Raw genomic sequence first — 13,974 nt, forward strand, 5'->3', positions numbered from 1 at the left:
TGTGTGCGAGTATGGTGTTATTCTTATGGAGATCATTGCAAGGAGAAATGTTATTGATTAATTCTTACCTGGAGATGACAGATGTATCGTATCCCCACACCTTGATAGATCCATGGTGCCGCCGCCGGCGCGGATGGGGGCTCGAGCCCCCCCTCACCACACACAACCCCCCACACCTTGATAGATCCTTCACTGTCAATATATTATGTTGCCCGCCTACCCGTTGTTGTGGGGTTGGAAGAGAGAATACATAGTACAAATACATAGTACAATAGGTATTGGTTAGAAGAGAGAATTTCTTATTTGCCATTAGATAATGAGTTTGTGTCCTATTTCCCATGAAAAAGTTTTGTAGTATTTGCCATCTTGCTAATATGAAAAGAGGGGTAAAAACACAAATATCAAAATAAAACAGGGGTAAAAACATATGGGCAAAGTTGTCTTTTTATCCAAAAGTTAACATCGTTAGAGGCACTTCATAGACTAGGAGTCTCCCTTCGTTTTGAAATCACAGGGGTAAAATCACAAAGTTAAAAAAAACAAGGGCAAAATCATCATTTCGCTTCAAAACAGGGGTAGAAACGCTTAAGCCCTATTTATTTTTTAGTGTAACGACCCGGTGTGCATTTAGTCCATAAGCATGCATGATGAGCATTGCATCATCAAAACTCATTTTACAAAATCTATGTGTTATGTATTGCTAAAGCCAACAAGTCTGCACACTGGCAGACAATACAACTAAGTTGTATGACGGTCCAACAATTGCTTTGGTAGTTTGATAACTAATTCAATGATCAGTCAAAGTCGTGCTCTGCCAGATGGTCTGACATGGACACTAGACAGTTTACCAGAACATGTCAACAAAAGAGCTATGCAGCCTCTGAGTTGTCCAAACCACACCACTTTTTATAACATCTTCGGTGTTACACCCTAAACAAACTACTAAATCATGTCATGAGTATTATGTTTATGTAATAATGCATGTAATAGAATGTGTTGATAAATTTTTTGTAGCCTAAAATAACCAATAAAAATGTTAAATAGAAATTTATTCAATAACTCATGTTATGTCAAGTAGGGTGAAAAACTAATTTTTATTGAGCAAAAGTATTATAGAACATGTGTGTGACACCTAAATAAGGTTTGAAGTACAAACTTTGTAGATGACAATGCAACTCTTGCTGTAGAAAAATAATGTGACTAGCTAGTATTTCTAATGGTTTGGAAATGGAACTTGAAGTCAAATTCAGCTCAAGACTTGAAAGAAATTTTAAGATTAAAAACAGTGTGACAATGCCATATTGGTGAATTAATTCTAGAAACTGTAGCTAAAGGTCAATGTTGTGTTTTTGCTCCTTATGGTAGACTGATGTCCCCTTGTTAGCATGGTCGAGGTAGTTTAGCTTCAACTGTGTTAGGTTAGTTTTTAGACATGCTTTAAAATTCATGCACGTCGTATGCCTGGCTCGTGCGCACGGTCACCTCGCGCGTCTAGCCGCGTTCCACGCGCCGCGGTGCCGAGCCCGGTCAGCCTGTCTGGCCGTGGGTTGGCCGTGGCTGGCCCTAGCGGGCCGCTGTCATCGCCCTGCAACTGCTGGTCGTCGCGCTGCCGCCCCACCTTGCTGCCGCGCTGCTGCGCGCACCGCTGCGCCATGCCGAAGGGCTGCCACTGCGCTACGCCGATGCTGCCGCTACACGATCGCATGACGAGGCGTCGCCGCGATGCTGTTGCCGGGTGCCCTCGCTGTCGCCGCGTGCGCGCGCCATTTTGACCACTGATCCGTGCACGGGGTCGGGCCTAGGTCGGGGCTGTTGTTGCCATGGCTATATGGCAGTCTCCCTGCCCTGCGATTCACCTACCGCTAGTCCGTGTCGCCACTCGCCGCGTCTGGATCAACCGACCCCAGCTTCAGGGTGACGGTGTGTGGGGTTGAGATGCGGACTAGAGGGGGGTGAATAGTCCTTTCTAAAATTAATCGCGTCGCTAACCGAAATAAGTGCGGAATTAGAACTATCGGTCTAGCCAAGACTACACCCCTCTATCTATGTTCTCTAGCACCTTCCAAAGATTCTAACTAAGCAACAAAGGTGCCGGGCTAGCTAGAGCTCACCTAACCAATTCTAGGAGCAAGGTCACACAAACATATGCCATTAGTACTTTAAGCAACAAGGGAGCTCCTACACATGCTAGTAAGCAAAAGCACAAAGTCAACTAAGCTTACTAGCAATACTCAATAACAAGGCAACCAATGCCAAATTAGAGAGCGCAAATACTTAGCTACATAAACTAAACAAAGTGACTAACAAGGTTACACAAACCTAATTAGACACGCAAGGGAGCTATTTCTATGCTACACAAGCAAGAAGGTAACTAGTAAGCTACACAAGCTAACTAGTTACAAGAGCAACTACACAAGCATAATGTATATGAAAGTAATTACAAGCTTGTGTAACGAGGATGCAAACCAACAGGAAGAACAAGGTTAACACGATGATTTTTCTCCCGAGGTTCACGTGCTTGTCAACACACTATGTCCCCGTTGTGTCGACCGCTTATTTAGTGGTTCGACGGCTAATTGGCATCACCCGCCAAGCCCGCACGTCGGGCACCACAAGAACCTACCCCGAAAGTGAGGGTAGCTCAATGACACGCTCAACTAGAGTTGCTCTTCGCGGCTCCCGTAGGGCGAGCACAATGCCCCTCACAAAGCTCTTCTCTGGAGCACCGCACAAGCTTCTTGCGGGCTTCAACGGAGACCACCACCAAGTCGTCTAGGAGGTGGCAACCTCCAAGAGTAACAAGCACCATCGGCTTATAACTCGATCACCTAGTGCCACTCGATGCAACCTCTTGATGCAATCGCACTAGAATCGTTCTCTCACACAATCGAATGATCACTATCAAGTGTATGTGAGATGGAGGGCTCCCAAGCACTACTACACAAGCCACCAAGGCTCTAGTGTGCTTAGCTACCGGCCCAAGGCCGACCATGGCTTCTATTTATAACCCCACGAACAAATAGAGCCGTTACTCCTTCACTGGGCAAGAGTCGGGACGACCGAACACTCTGGTCTGATCGACCGGACACTGGCCCTCAGTGTCCGATCGTACGATGCACGCCACATGTCCCCTTCTTCAAACGCTGATTGCTCGATCTCAACGGTCATCTGTCGATCGGACGTAGCAGCTTGAACTGACCAGACGCAGTAACTCCAGCGTCCGGTTATTTCCAGTAAGGTACTAGACATGACCGGACGTGTCCGGTCGGTCGCGATCGGACGTAGCACCAGCGTCCGGTCACTTTCAGCTTCTCTGCTCTGCCTACGTCATCACACGTCACACTGACCGGACGCACACAGCTAGCGTCCAGTCACTTCCAGCGCCAGCGTCCGGTCGATGACCGACGCCAGCACGCTGTCTGTCACCATTGATCGGACGTAGGATCCCAGCGTCCGGTCACTGTGTGACCAGCATTCGATGCACTCTATGAGACTCTATCTTTTCTATCTAGTGCGCCGGTGGCACCGTCGGACTGTCCACACTCTACGGGCGGACATTCCGCTGGTGGATTGCGAACCCTTCTCGCCTCCGTTCCATTGCCAAGTTGATCCACATCAACTCCAACTTTATCTCCTTTATAAATGTGCCAACACCACCAAGTGTACACCACCATGTGTATGTGTGTTAGCATTTTCACAATCATTTTTCAAAGGATTAGCCACTCAACTTACCACGCCACTCAATCCTAGCGATGATGCAAAGTTAGATCACTCGAGTGGAACTAGATGACCGATATGCAAATAAGTTTGCCCTCTTGATAGTACGGTCATCTATCCTAAACCTGGTCACAAACTTCTCTACACACCTATGACCGGTGAAATGAAATACCCTAGGTTATACCTTTGCCTTGTGCATTCCATTCCATCTCCTCCAATGTTGATGCAACACATACACCAACATGATCAACAATGATATGATCCACTTCATATCATCACGTGATCATATTGGTTCATCGATCTTGACATCACTTGCTTTTCACCGTTGCCTTCGTCCATCGGCGCCAAGTCTTGCTCAAGCTTCATCGCCACGCGGTCCATCGCTCCAAAGCCTCTGACTTACCCTTCATGCTTGCAACTGGTCCATCAAGCCAAGTCTTGTCTTGATCTTCTCCACCTTGATCACATGACTCAGTGTTATGTCTCATGTGCAATGAGCTCCTTCATCATCACATGTGTGGGCTTTGCAACATCTCCAAGCCATTTTCACCTTCATGGCATATGTTGCTCACACACATGTACATGTAGACTAATTACCTGTGTGTCTTACATAAACACAATTTGTCCATTTAGGTTGTCACTCAATTACCAAAACCACACGAGGACCTTTCACGGTGACGCCTCCCTACTTTGCCCTGTCCTGCTAGCCGACGCCGGTGAGCCGCTCGGGCCCGGCTACTGCATTCAAGTGCTCTACGCACTGGAACCCCTTTTGGCTCCATCTAAGCACTACCCAACGCACCTCGTACCCTCACTTGTGTGGCTATGTCCTCACGTTGTCGTACCCTATCGGGTCGTGGCCGAATCACCTCTGATGGGGCTGCGTCGCGTGATGTAGTAGTGGCGATGCATCGCCCTCTCCCCTTTATAATCACCAACTCAAAGCTTCCCAGCCCAATTCCTCGCATCAGTGAGAAGTAGAGAAGTTAGCTTGACGCCCCACTCTTGTCGGGTCCAGTGGTGGTCTGGCCGCAACCAATTTTAGATTTTGCTCACCGTCGAGCTGAGAACTCGTCGGCGACGTGGTGACGCATGGGTGTCCATCTTGGAGCACTACCACCCCGAGTGGCTCGCACGTGGCTAGACCATCGCAACGCTCCCCTGCTTCAACTGTCAGTATGGTAGGATCATGTAGATTGCTATGCTATAGGATCCGGTAGAAGTCGAGTGATTACCTGTCACTCGTAAGAGATAGGAAAGATATTATTGTTGTTATTATTATATTACTATCACATGGAATATATATATATATCAGGATGATAATTGGAGATCGAGCGGAATGGTACTTTGGATCTGTACTTGGTTAGGCATTCGAGCGAGGCTCGGATTGCACTTATTCCACCTGTGTCGATTAAGGACCGTCCATTGCTGTGAATGGTAGTCAGGTCATAGACTTATTATCCTGAGCACATACTTGCTTATGGGAGCGGGAAGGCTTGTTATGCTCTTGTCGTGGGTTCCGGCTCTTTTTGAACCGACTGATTGGGGGAGGGAAAGGTGGAGGTCTAAGCACCATATTGAGATCGGGTCCCAAGTGTGGGGGCTTAGAGTCCAAGTTTGGATGAGGACCTAGACTTGTGACATGAGTGGAACGGGTTGGTCTTATTTGTTCCTGGGGGTACAAATGGGGCGCGTGTTTTGGGGTACCCATCTAGGATACATTGATTCGTGAATCGCCGTTTTCCGTGAGATGGTATGACTTGGCTATGGTCTAGCACCGTAGTAAGAACTGAAAGATTAAAGATGGTGAAATGGTTCTGATTACTTAACCCTTGCTTGAAAGTAGAACAGGTACTTACATAGAATGGTTAGTTAATGAACTAATGATGACTGCTAATAAAATTTAATATAAGGACACACGTTTAATAATGCTTCCATAGATGTAATAACCCACAAGCCAAATAAGCCTTGCATATCCTTAGAGTCTTTTATGTTCCTCCTGTCAGGTAAGTCTTGCTGAGTATAATTGAGTACTCAGGGTTTTATTCCCTCTGTTGCAGGTGATCAGAGGATACTTAGAGCCGACTCTTATGTGTGGAAACCTCCTGGTAGGCTTAGAGAGGATTCCTTCATGCTACTACCATAGTGTTTATTTATAACCCTCACTAAAGGTTTTTATAAGAAAAGATGTAACATCTGCTAGCATCTCTTGTATATAAATGTCCACTACGTTAATGCTCCACCATGTCATTAAATTAATTTTTGCTTCCTCTGTAACTCTGATAACATTGTTATATTCCGTTGTGATAATCAATCGAGGTAATATTCTGTTACTGTAATAAAGTGATGTAAGAAATGGTTTAAGAATGTTGTAAGCTTTATTCTCTCATTTATGATCCTGATGGAAAAATATGGATTTTTGAGTTCTCCCTTAGGGTGTGCTCGATGGAACTGCGTAGTTTAGTGTCCTATCTTGAGTACTTAGTGTCTAATGGAAGACAAGTACTCCGGGGAGGCATTAGATTAGACGGTTCTACCACACTCTTGGCCCTACATGTCAGCGTGAGAATCACCAGGACCTTCTACCCACTCTCACTCTTGCCATACACTCTTGTCCCCTTCCCTCCCTCTCTCACCAAGAACACAAGAATCTCTCTAACCAAGAACACAAGAAATTAAGAAGAACTAAAGTGGAAGAGGAGAGGACGGAGGAGAAGAAAGAGAAAGGCCAAGAAGGACCTCAAGATATTGCAGCCCCATTCCCAAAGACCTTCTCCATAGCTAGGGTGGATCTAGGAGAACTCTCACCCTCTAGCTTGGTGGGAAAGAAGAAAAGGGCAAGGAGGAGCAAGAAGAGGAATGACCATTCCCAATCCCTTGCCCTATAGGTACGTCTCTATCGTCAGTTGTAGCGTGCAAGCCGGTGTTGCACCCCTCCACTCGAGATAGCCGAGCCCACACTGTTTGCGCCTATAGACACATCCCCTTTGATAGAGGCAACTGAGCACGCATCGCTTGTGCCTACAGTTACTCCACCTCACTCACGCAGAAGGTCGAGGCTCGTATCCCCTATCCCCCATTCATGCTAGCGCCCCCAGTGGCATTGTGTCATGACCCAGCACTGTGCCCGAACCACCACTCCCACGTCGATGTTGGCCAGTACTACGAGCGCCGGGGTACGGTTCCGCCTCCCGCCACCCTCATGTTACGCACTCGCCATGCTGCCCCTACAGTTTGGGTTCCACAACACAAGCGCGAAGAGGATGAAGATGAAGAGAGAGCATCGGATGAAAGGGGATCGTCGCAACCAAGGATGCAACCGCGTGGAACTATAGGAGAAAGAAAGAAATTAGTATGTGTGTAATTAGTGACACTAATGGGTAATTTTCTCACAACTCCATGCTGCCCCTACTCCATGAGTTGGCCCAAAACAACCGACCTTTTTTCGGCCTGAGCCTAGCCCAGTATGCAAAATGAGGAGATATATATAAAAAAAAGATGCTGGTCTTTAACTCTAACTTTTTCTGAGATGAACTTTTTTTTGAAACTTCTCTGAGATGAAGTTTTGTTTGGAAACTTTTCTGAGATGAAGTTTTTTTTTTGGAAACTTTTCTGAGATGAAGTTTTTTTTATCGGTTTTCTGAGATGAAGTTGGTATAGACGGAATATTTGGCTTGCGAAGTGCGAAGTTAGAAGTGGAGTAGGAGAAAGTGACCCTAACGGCTGTGGGGCGGAGTGAATGTGGGCCGGTCTCCTCGCGTCAAGAACGGAAAGGAACCTATTGGGCCTCTATCAGCTATGGGCCGCAATCGCATATTTCCCTTCGACGCTGCAGCGGTCCAGCCGCTCATCACCTCCCAAACGCGGCGCACTCCTATCCCTCCGCCGCCGCTACGGCAGCTCAGCACTGCTGACCCTGAGGTCTCTCTAGAACCAACTGCCGCCGGGAGCAACAAGCCGCGGACATCGTCTCCCGATGCCTCTGCGCGGTCTCCGGCGCCGGGGCCATTGCTGCGAGGCCGGGAGGACCCTGCTACGCCTCTCCCTCCGCAGATCGTCGTCGTCATCATCGTCCGCAGCACCTCCGAACCAAAGTTCCAACAGCGCCGCACTCACGGCGGAGGAAGAGGCGGCGGCCGCAGAAATCAAGAGCTCGCTCCTCAGGGCACGCAAGGGGAGCGTCGAGGACCTGGTCCGGGCCCTCGCGGCGGAGTGCTCTGAGTTCCGTCTGACGAGCGGCGTAGCGGACAGCCTGCTGCGCAGGTGCGGGGACGACTGGAAATCCGCGCTGGGTTTCTTCCTGTGGGCGCAGTCGCGGGGCGGAGGCTACTCCCACACGCCGTACGCCTGCAACCGGATGGTCGACCTGCTCGGGAAGATGAGGCAGATCGACCGGATGTGGGATCTGCTGTCTGAAATGCATTGCAGGGGGCTCGTCACTGTGGACACTATCGCCAAGAGCATCAGGAGGCTTGCCGCTGCGAGGAGGTGGAGGGATGCCATTCTGTTGTTTGATCAGTTGGAGGACTTGGGACTGGAGAGGAACACGGAGACCATGAATGTGCTGCTCGATGCGCTCTGCAAGGAGAAGAAAGTCGAATTGGCACGTGAGGTATTTGTCATGCTCAGCCCACATATCGCACCAGATGCTTACACTTTCAACATCTTCGTCCATGGGTGGTGCAGTGTGCGTAGAATTGATGAAGCAATGTGGACGATGGAGGAGATGAAAAACAGGGGGTTCCCTCCTATTGTCATCACATACACTGCTGTTCTTGAGGCTTACTGTAAGCAGCGCAACTTCAGGAGGGTCTGTGAAGTCCTTGATTCCATGAGTTCTCAGGGCTGCCATCCAAATGTGATCACTTACACAATGATCATGACCTCACTGACAAAATGTGAAAGGTTTGAAGAAGCTCTGAGTGTTTCGGATAGAATGAAGTCCTCTGGTTGTAAGCCTGATACCTTGTTCTACAATGCCCTGATCAACCTTCTTGGTAGAGCAGGTCGAGATGAAGTTGGTATAGACGGAATATTTGGCTTGCGAAGTGCAAAGTTAGAAGTGGAGTAGGAGAAAGTGACCCTAACGGCTGTGGGGCGGAGTGAATGTGGGCCGGTCTCCTCGCGTCAAGAACGGAAAGGAACCTATTGGGCCTCTATCAGCTATGGGCCGCAATCGCATATTTCCCTTCGACGCTGCAGCGGTCCAGCCGCTCATCACCTCCCAAACGCGGCGCACTCCTATCCCTCCGCCGCCGCTACGGCAGCTCAGCACTGCTGACCCTGAGGTCTCTCTAGAACCAACTGCCGCCGGGAGCAACAAGCCGCGGACATCGTCTCCCGATGCCTCTGCGCGGTCTCCGGCGCCGGGGCCATTGCTACGAGGCCGGGAGGACCCTGCTACGCCTCTCCCTCCGCAGATCATCGTCGTCATCATCGTCCGCCGCACCTCCGAACCAAAGTTCCAACAGCGCCGCACTCACGGCGGAGGAAGAGGCGGCGGCGGAAGAAATCAAGAGCTCGCTCCTCAGGGCACGCAAGGGGAGCGTCGAGGACCTGGTCCGGGCCCTCGCGGCGGAGTGCTCTGAGTTCCGTCTGACGAGCGGCGTAGCGGACAGCCTGCTGCGCAGGTGCGGGGACGACTGGAAATCCGCGCTGGGTTTCTTCCTGTGGGCGCAGTCGCGGGGCGGAGGCTACTCCCACACGCCGTACGCCTGCAACCGGATGGTCGACCTGCTCGGGAAGATGAGGCAGATCGACCGGATGTGGGATCTGCTGTCTGAAATGCATTGCAGGGGGCTCGTCACTGTGGACACTATCGCAAGAGCATCAGGAGGCTTGCCGTCTGCGAGGAGGTGGAGGGATGCCATTCTGTTGTTTGATCAGTTGGAGGACTTGGGACTGGAGAGGAACACGGAGCCATGAATGTGCTGCTCGATGCGCTCTGCAAGGAGAAGAAAGTCGAATTGGCACGTGAGGTATTTGTCATGCTCAGCCCACATATCGCACCAGATGCTTACACTTTCAACATCTTCGTCCATGGGTGGTGCAGTGTGCGTAGAATTGATGAAGCAATGTGGACGATGGAGGAGATGAAAACAGGGGGTTCCCTCTATTGTCATCACATACACTGCTGTTCTTGAGGCTTACTGTAAGCAGCGCAACTTCAGGAGGGTCTGTGAAGTCCTTGATTCCATGAGTTCTCAGGGCTGCCATCCAAATGTGATCATTACACAATGATCATGACCTCACTGACAAAATGTGAAAGGTTTGAAGAAGCTCTGAGTGTTTCGGATAGAATGAAGTCCTCTGGTTGTAAGCCTGATACCTTGTTCTACAATGCCATGATCAACCTTCTTGGTAGAGCAGGTCATTTGTTTGAAGCTAACCAAGTATTTCGTGTGGAGATGCCAAGGAATGGTGTGCCCCGCAATGTGGCCACTTATAACACCATGATATCAATTCTTTGCCAATATGGGCGAGATGATGATGCTCTCGATGTATTGAAAGAAATGGAAGCACAATCCTGCAAACCTGATCTTCAGACATATCAACCACTTCTTAGACTATTGTTTGGTAAGAGGGCAAGCTGGTGCCATTCACCGTTTGTTGAGTGAGCTTCGTGATAGGAACGGTCTAGGGCTAGATCTTGATACATATACCCTTCTGATCCATGGTCTTTGCAGGGTCGGTGAAACTGATTGGGCTTATCAACTCTATGATGAGATGGTAGGTAGTGAAATTGTACCTAGACCTAAAACATGCGAGTTACTTTTGAGTGAGACTCGGAGACAAACATGGAAGCGTACGTGGAAAGAATTCGGAATGATGTAATTTCCTTTGGCCTTTCTCCGTAACTTTGAGAGCATTAGCTTCTCCCATGTGATTCATTTGCTAGTCATTACTGATTAGCTAATACTATGCACAATCTCTAACTTAGCATTATAACTAGAATTCAAGAGGCATCTTCACACAAAAAGATGGAGCGTCTACTGTTTTTACTTTTATATCATCTTTTTTTATTCATGGTATTATAGCAAGATTGAGATCCTCATTTGACTGCAGATGATGATCCTTGTACATTAACTAAGAGCCATCAGCCCATGCTATTGCATTTCCTTACTTTTTTGCGAAAACATACTATTACATTTCATGTATTTTGTCAATTATTGAGCTTGGTGTTCTAACGGTGGCACCATTCAGTATGTTGTTCGTATTATATTTATGCATTAGGTGATATCAATAGTGTACATGCCTATATAATAACTCTAACTGCACTGGTGCATAAGTAGAATTTTCCGCATTGTACATGTTGATTCACTTATTGTGTGTTTGAGAAACATCAAAACATATCTTCTGTTTAAAGTGTCAATTCAAATAGAAGCTCACTGAACTCAGGTACTTGTAGACTTACAAACGTGTATCATATCTACTTTATATAACATTCTTACTGTGGAAAATATGAGGAACATCCTTACATTTGACTACAATTTATCTGTTATTCAATATGGTTTAAAGTGACATGCTTTCATTTGACTACAGTTTATCTTTTTCAATATGGTTTATCACTTCTTTCAGTGCATCATTATTTCACCTTACTTTGCTCCCCAAACCAATGAGTGTTTCATGGTATAAACCTTCTGTCGTTGCCACTTATGTTAGGGGTAAATAATCACAATCATGGTCAATTGAGTATCTGTTTTATCATTCCACAGCTCTTGGTTGCCTTCTGCATTTAGCATGTAATTAATACTCTCTTACGATTTATTTTTTGAGGGATTCTCTTAAGATTTATCAAGAATGAACTTGGGAAAGTTAATATACCATCCTGTTTAGGGTAGCTATGTCCGTGTAAAATATCGTTGCTCATTATGGACAACTAGGAAGCTAGTCTTCGCCGCGCCCACTGTTGATCAGGGTTGATAGTTTGCCAATAATAATAAAGGTGGTCCCTTTTTAAAAGAATTATACAATCGTATCCACTGTTCCCAGTTGTAATAACTTGAGAAATAGCAGTCACACGCATAACTTGAATAATTTCTCCCAAAGCACTCCACAGTCCGCAGTTCGGCAAGGTTGCTGCAAAGCACTCTCCCACCAGTGTCAGTAGCCAGCGATTTCTTCAAGCAGCACTGTGTGTTCAGAACCCAGGTTCCAATGAATGATGGCCATTTAGACAGGACAGGAGCATTTCAAATGTTGTAGCTATACAAACTGATCACCATAAATCAACGGACTTGTATTCTTTTCCTACTGGTCTCTTGTGTTTGTTTCCATTTGGTCTGCACACATGCACACCGACTTTCAAGAAATGAGAATCCAATACAATGATATTAGTTTTGAGAAAACAGGTGTACATCAGGGTAAAAGATGAACCATGAAGCATGCAAGCACAAAAATTTGGCAGCAAAAAAAGGAAATTGGTACCTGATCTTATGCCTGGTGTGTTTGATCTAGTCAGAGTTTGATGAGAGTGCTAAGATTCAACTATTAGGCCCCGTTTGGCCGGGCTCCTGCGGGCTCCGGCGATTTTTTTTTAATTTTAACACTTTTTCGAACTTAATTTTAAATCTAACACTCTCGGTTTTTTTAAAACTAACACTTTTAGCCGCGCCTATTGCCCTGGCGCGGTCAAATGCCTGTGCCGCGCCATGCATGGTGGCGCGGCAGAGGGCTGACGTGGCGGCGACCAGAAGCGCTGGCCGCTGACGTGGCAGGGCTATGCCGCGCCACCGATCTTGGCGCGGCAGTGCCGCGCCCTGATCCATGACGCGGCAGAGCCAGGTATAACCTCCGCGCGGCCAGTCCTGCTGCCCGAGCAGCAAAGCGGCCTAGGCGTCGCTCCCGCTCCCGCCTGTCGCCAAGCACGCCGGCCGCCGCGCCACGAACGGCGGCAGACCGGCCCTCCATTGCCACCTCCCTCCCTTCCCTTCCATTCCCCGGCCGCCTCCTCCTCCCTCTTCCTAGTTCAAGGTAATGACGTACATTTTATTTTCGTTTTTGAATGGTGGATAAGATATTACGAAGATATTAGTATGATTTTGTCAATGTTAAGGTTAATTATTTAGTTAGAAGTATGTTTGCCATATATATTTTGTTGCTACAATTGTTGTTTATAATATTTTAGTTGCATTGCAAATGATTACATTTTACATTAATTTGTGTTGTTTTATTGGTGTTTAATTTGAACCGTTTTATTAGATGAAAGACATGTTTCGGGAGCAGTTATGGCGAAAACGGGGTCGTCCTAGAGAAATGTACCCTGACGAGTCTAGCAAAGATGCCCCAGTCCCTCCTGAACTCCCTATCCCTAATTGTGACTGTGGTCGTCCGGCCGACGTGTTTCAATCGAGACATCCGGACACAGCGGCTCGTTGCTTCTACACGTGCAGTTGTTTTAATGTAAGTAATTGTTTCCATATATTTTTCTTCTTCATTTGTATTACTAGGTTACTAATATTTTGTTGAGTTTTTGTTGTGTAGGCCCATGAGAGGTGCTTTTTCTTTCAGTGGATCGACGGTGCAGACAAGTTTGACCCCAGGTATCTCCTTTTCGACGATTGGTGGAGAGGGCGACATCCACGAGAGCACTTCGAGCAGTGGGTTCCACCTCCCCCTAACCCCCCTCCAATGACGGTTAAGGAGAAGCACTTAGCCGCAGTTAGACGACTCGAGGAACCTCCTCTGTGCCATTGCGGAGACCGAGCCGTGATAAACCCTGACAATACGTTGGAGTTTGTGTGTCCAAACAAGCATGAAGTAAGTGCAAAGTGTATGTGTTGAAATGTTGAGCTATATGTGTCATGTACTAATGTCACGTTATTTAGGTGTATTCAATGGCGAAGTGTCGTTTCAAGGAGTGGTTGTATGGTCCTAAGAACAAATGGCCCGAAGAACCTCCAAAAGCAAAACAAAAGAAGAAAGAAAGGTTAATTTACAAAGCACCACTAGTCAAGTGCGAATGTGGTGTTAATTCTAACTATGGCCTAGTCCCTTCGGAGCTTGGAATAGACTATTGTTGCGGCCATATGGTTGAGTACGAAGAGGTTCGTTATTTTTGTGGTAAACATGAAATCATATTTTGTTTCTTTTGCTAAGACATATATGATATAATATTTCTTTTGAACAGAGCACTAAGAAATGCAGGTGGGAATGTTACGATGGTCAAGCTAAGTTCTTGGATGAACTGAAGAAGAGGCAACTAATTGCAAGGAAGATGGGATATGGACCTGACTACGTCAACCTATTCGTTAAACA

At 47.2% G+C, this 13,974-nt stretch overlaps 1 protein-coding gene, 1 long non-coding RNA gene and 1 pseudogene across 2 annotated transcripts; all 3 read left to right on the forward strand.

The window, feature by feature from the left end:
• The first annotated feature begins 7,595 nt into the window (after positions 1 to 7,595).
• Positions 7,596 to 8,538, forward strand: LOC136474160 (pentatricopeptide repeat-containing protein At3g04130, mitochondrial-like). Its single transcript, XM_066471755.1, has 2 exons — positions 7,596 to 8,329; positions 8,404 to 8,538. Exons 1-2 carry the CDS (start codon positions 7,694 to 7,696, stop codon positions 8,410 to 8,412), a joined length of 645 nt encoding a protein of 214 aa, XP_066327852.1. The 5' UTR covers positions 7,596 to 7,693; the 3' UTR covers positions 8,413 to 8,538.
• A 472-nt stretch (positions 8,539 to 9,010) lies between these two features.
• Positions 9,011 to 10,574, forward strand: LOC136474161 (pentatricopeptide repeat-containing protein At3g04130, mitochondrial-like; annotated as a pseudogene).
• A 2,449-nt stretch (positions 10,575 to 13,023) lies between these two features.
• On the forward strand, positions 13,024 to 13,737 carry LOC136474163 (uncharacterized). Its single transcript, XR_010762853.1, has 3 exons — positions 13,024 to 13,119; positions 13,201 to 13,476; positions 13,545 to 13,737. It is a non-coding gene; the product is annotated as an uncharacterized lncRNA (long non-coding RNA).
• The last annotated feature ends 237 nt before the right edge of the window (positions 13,738 to 13,974 follow it).

Source organism: Miscanthus floridulus, chromosome 8 (genome assembly GCF_019320115.1).
Source record: "Miscanthus floridulus cultivar M001 chromosome 8, ASM1932011v1, whole genome shotgun sequence".
Classification (NCBI taxonomy): domain Eukaryota; kingdom Viridiplantae; phylum Streptophyta; class Magnoliopsida; order Poales; family Poaceae; genus Miscanthus; species Miscanthus floridulus.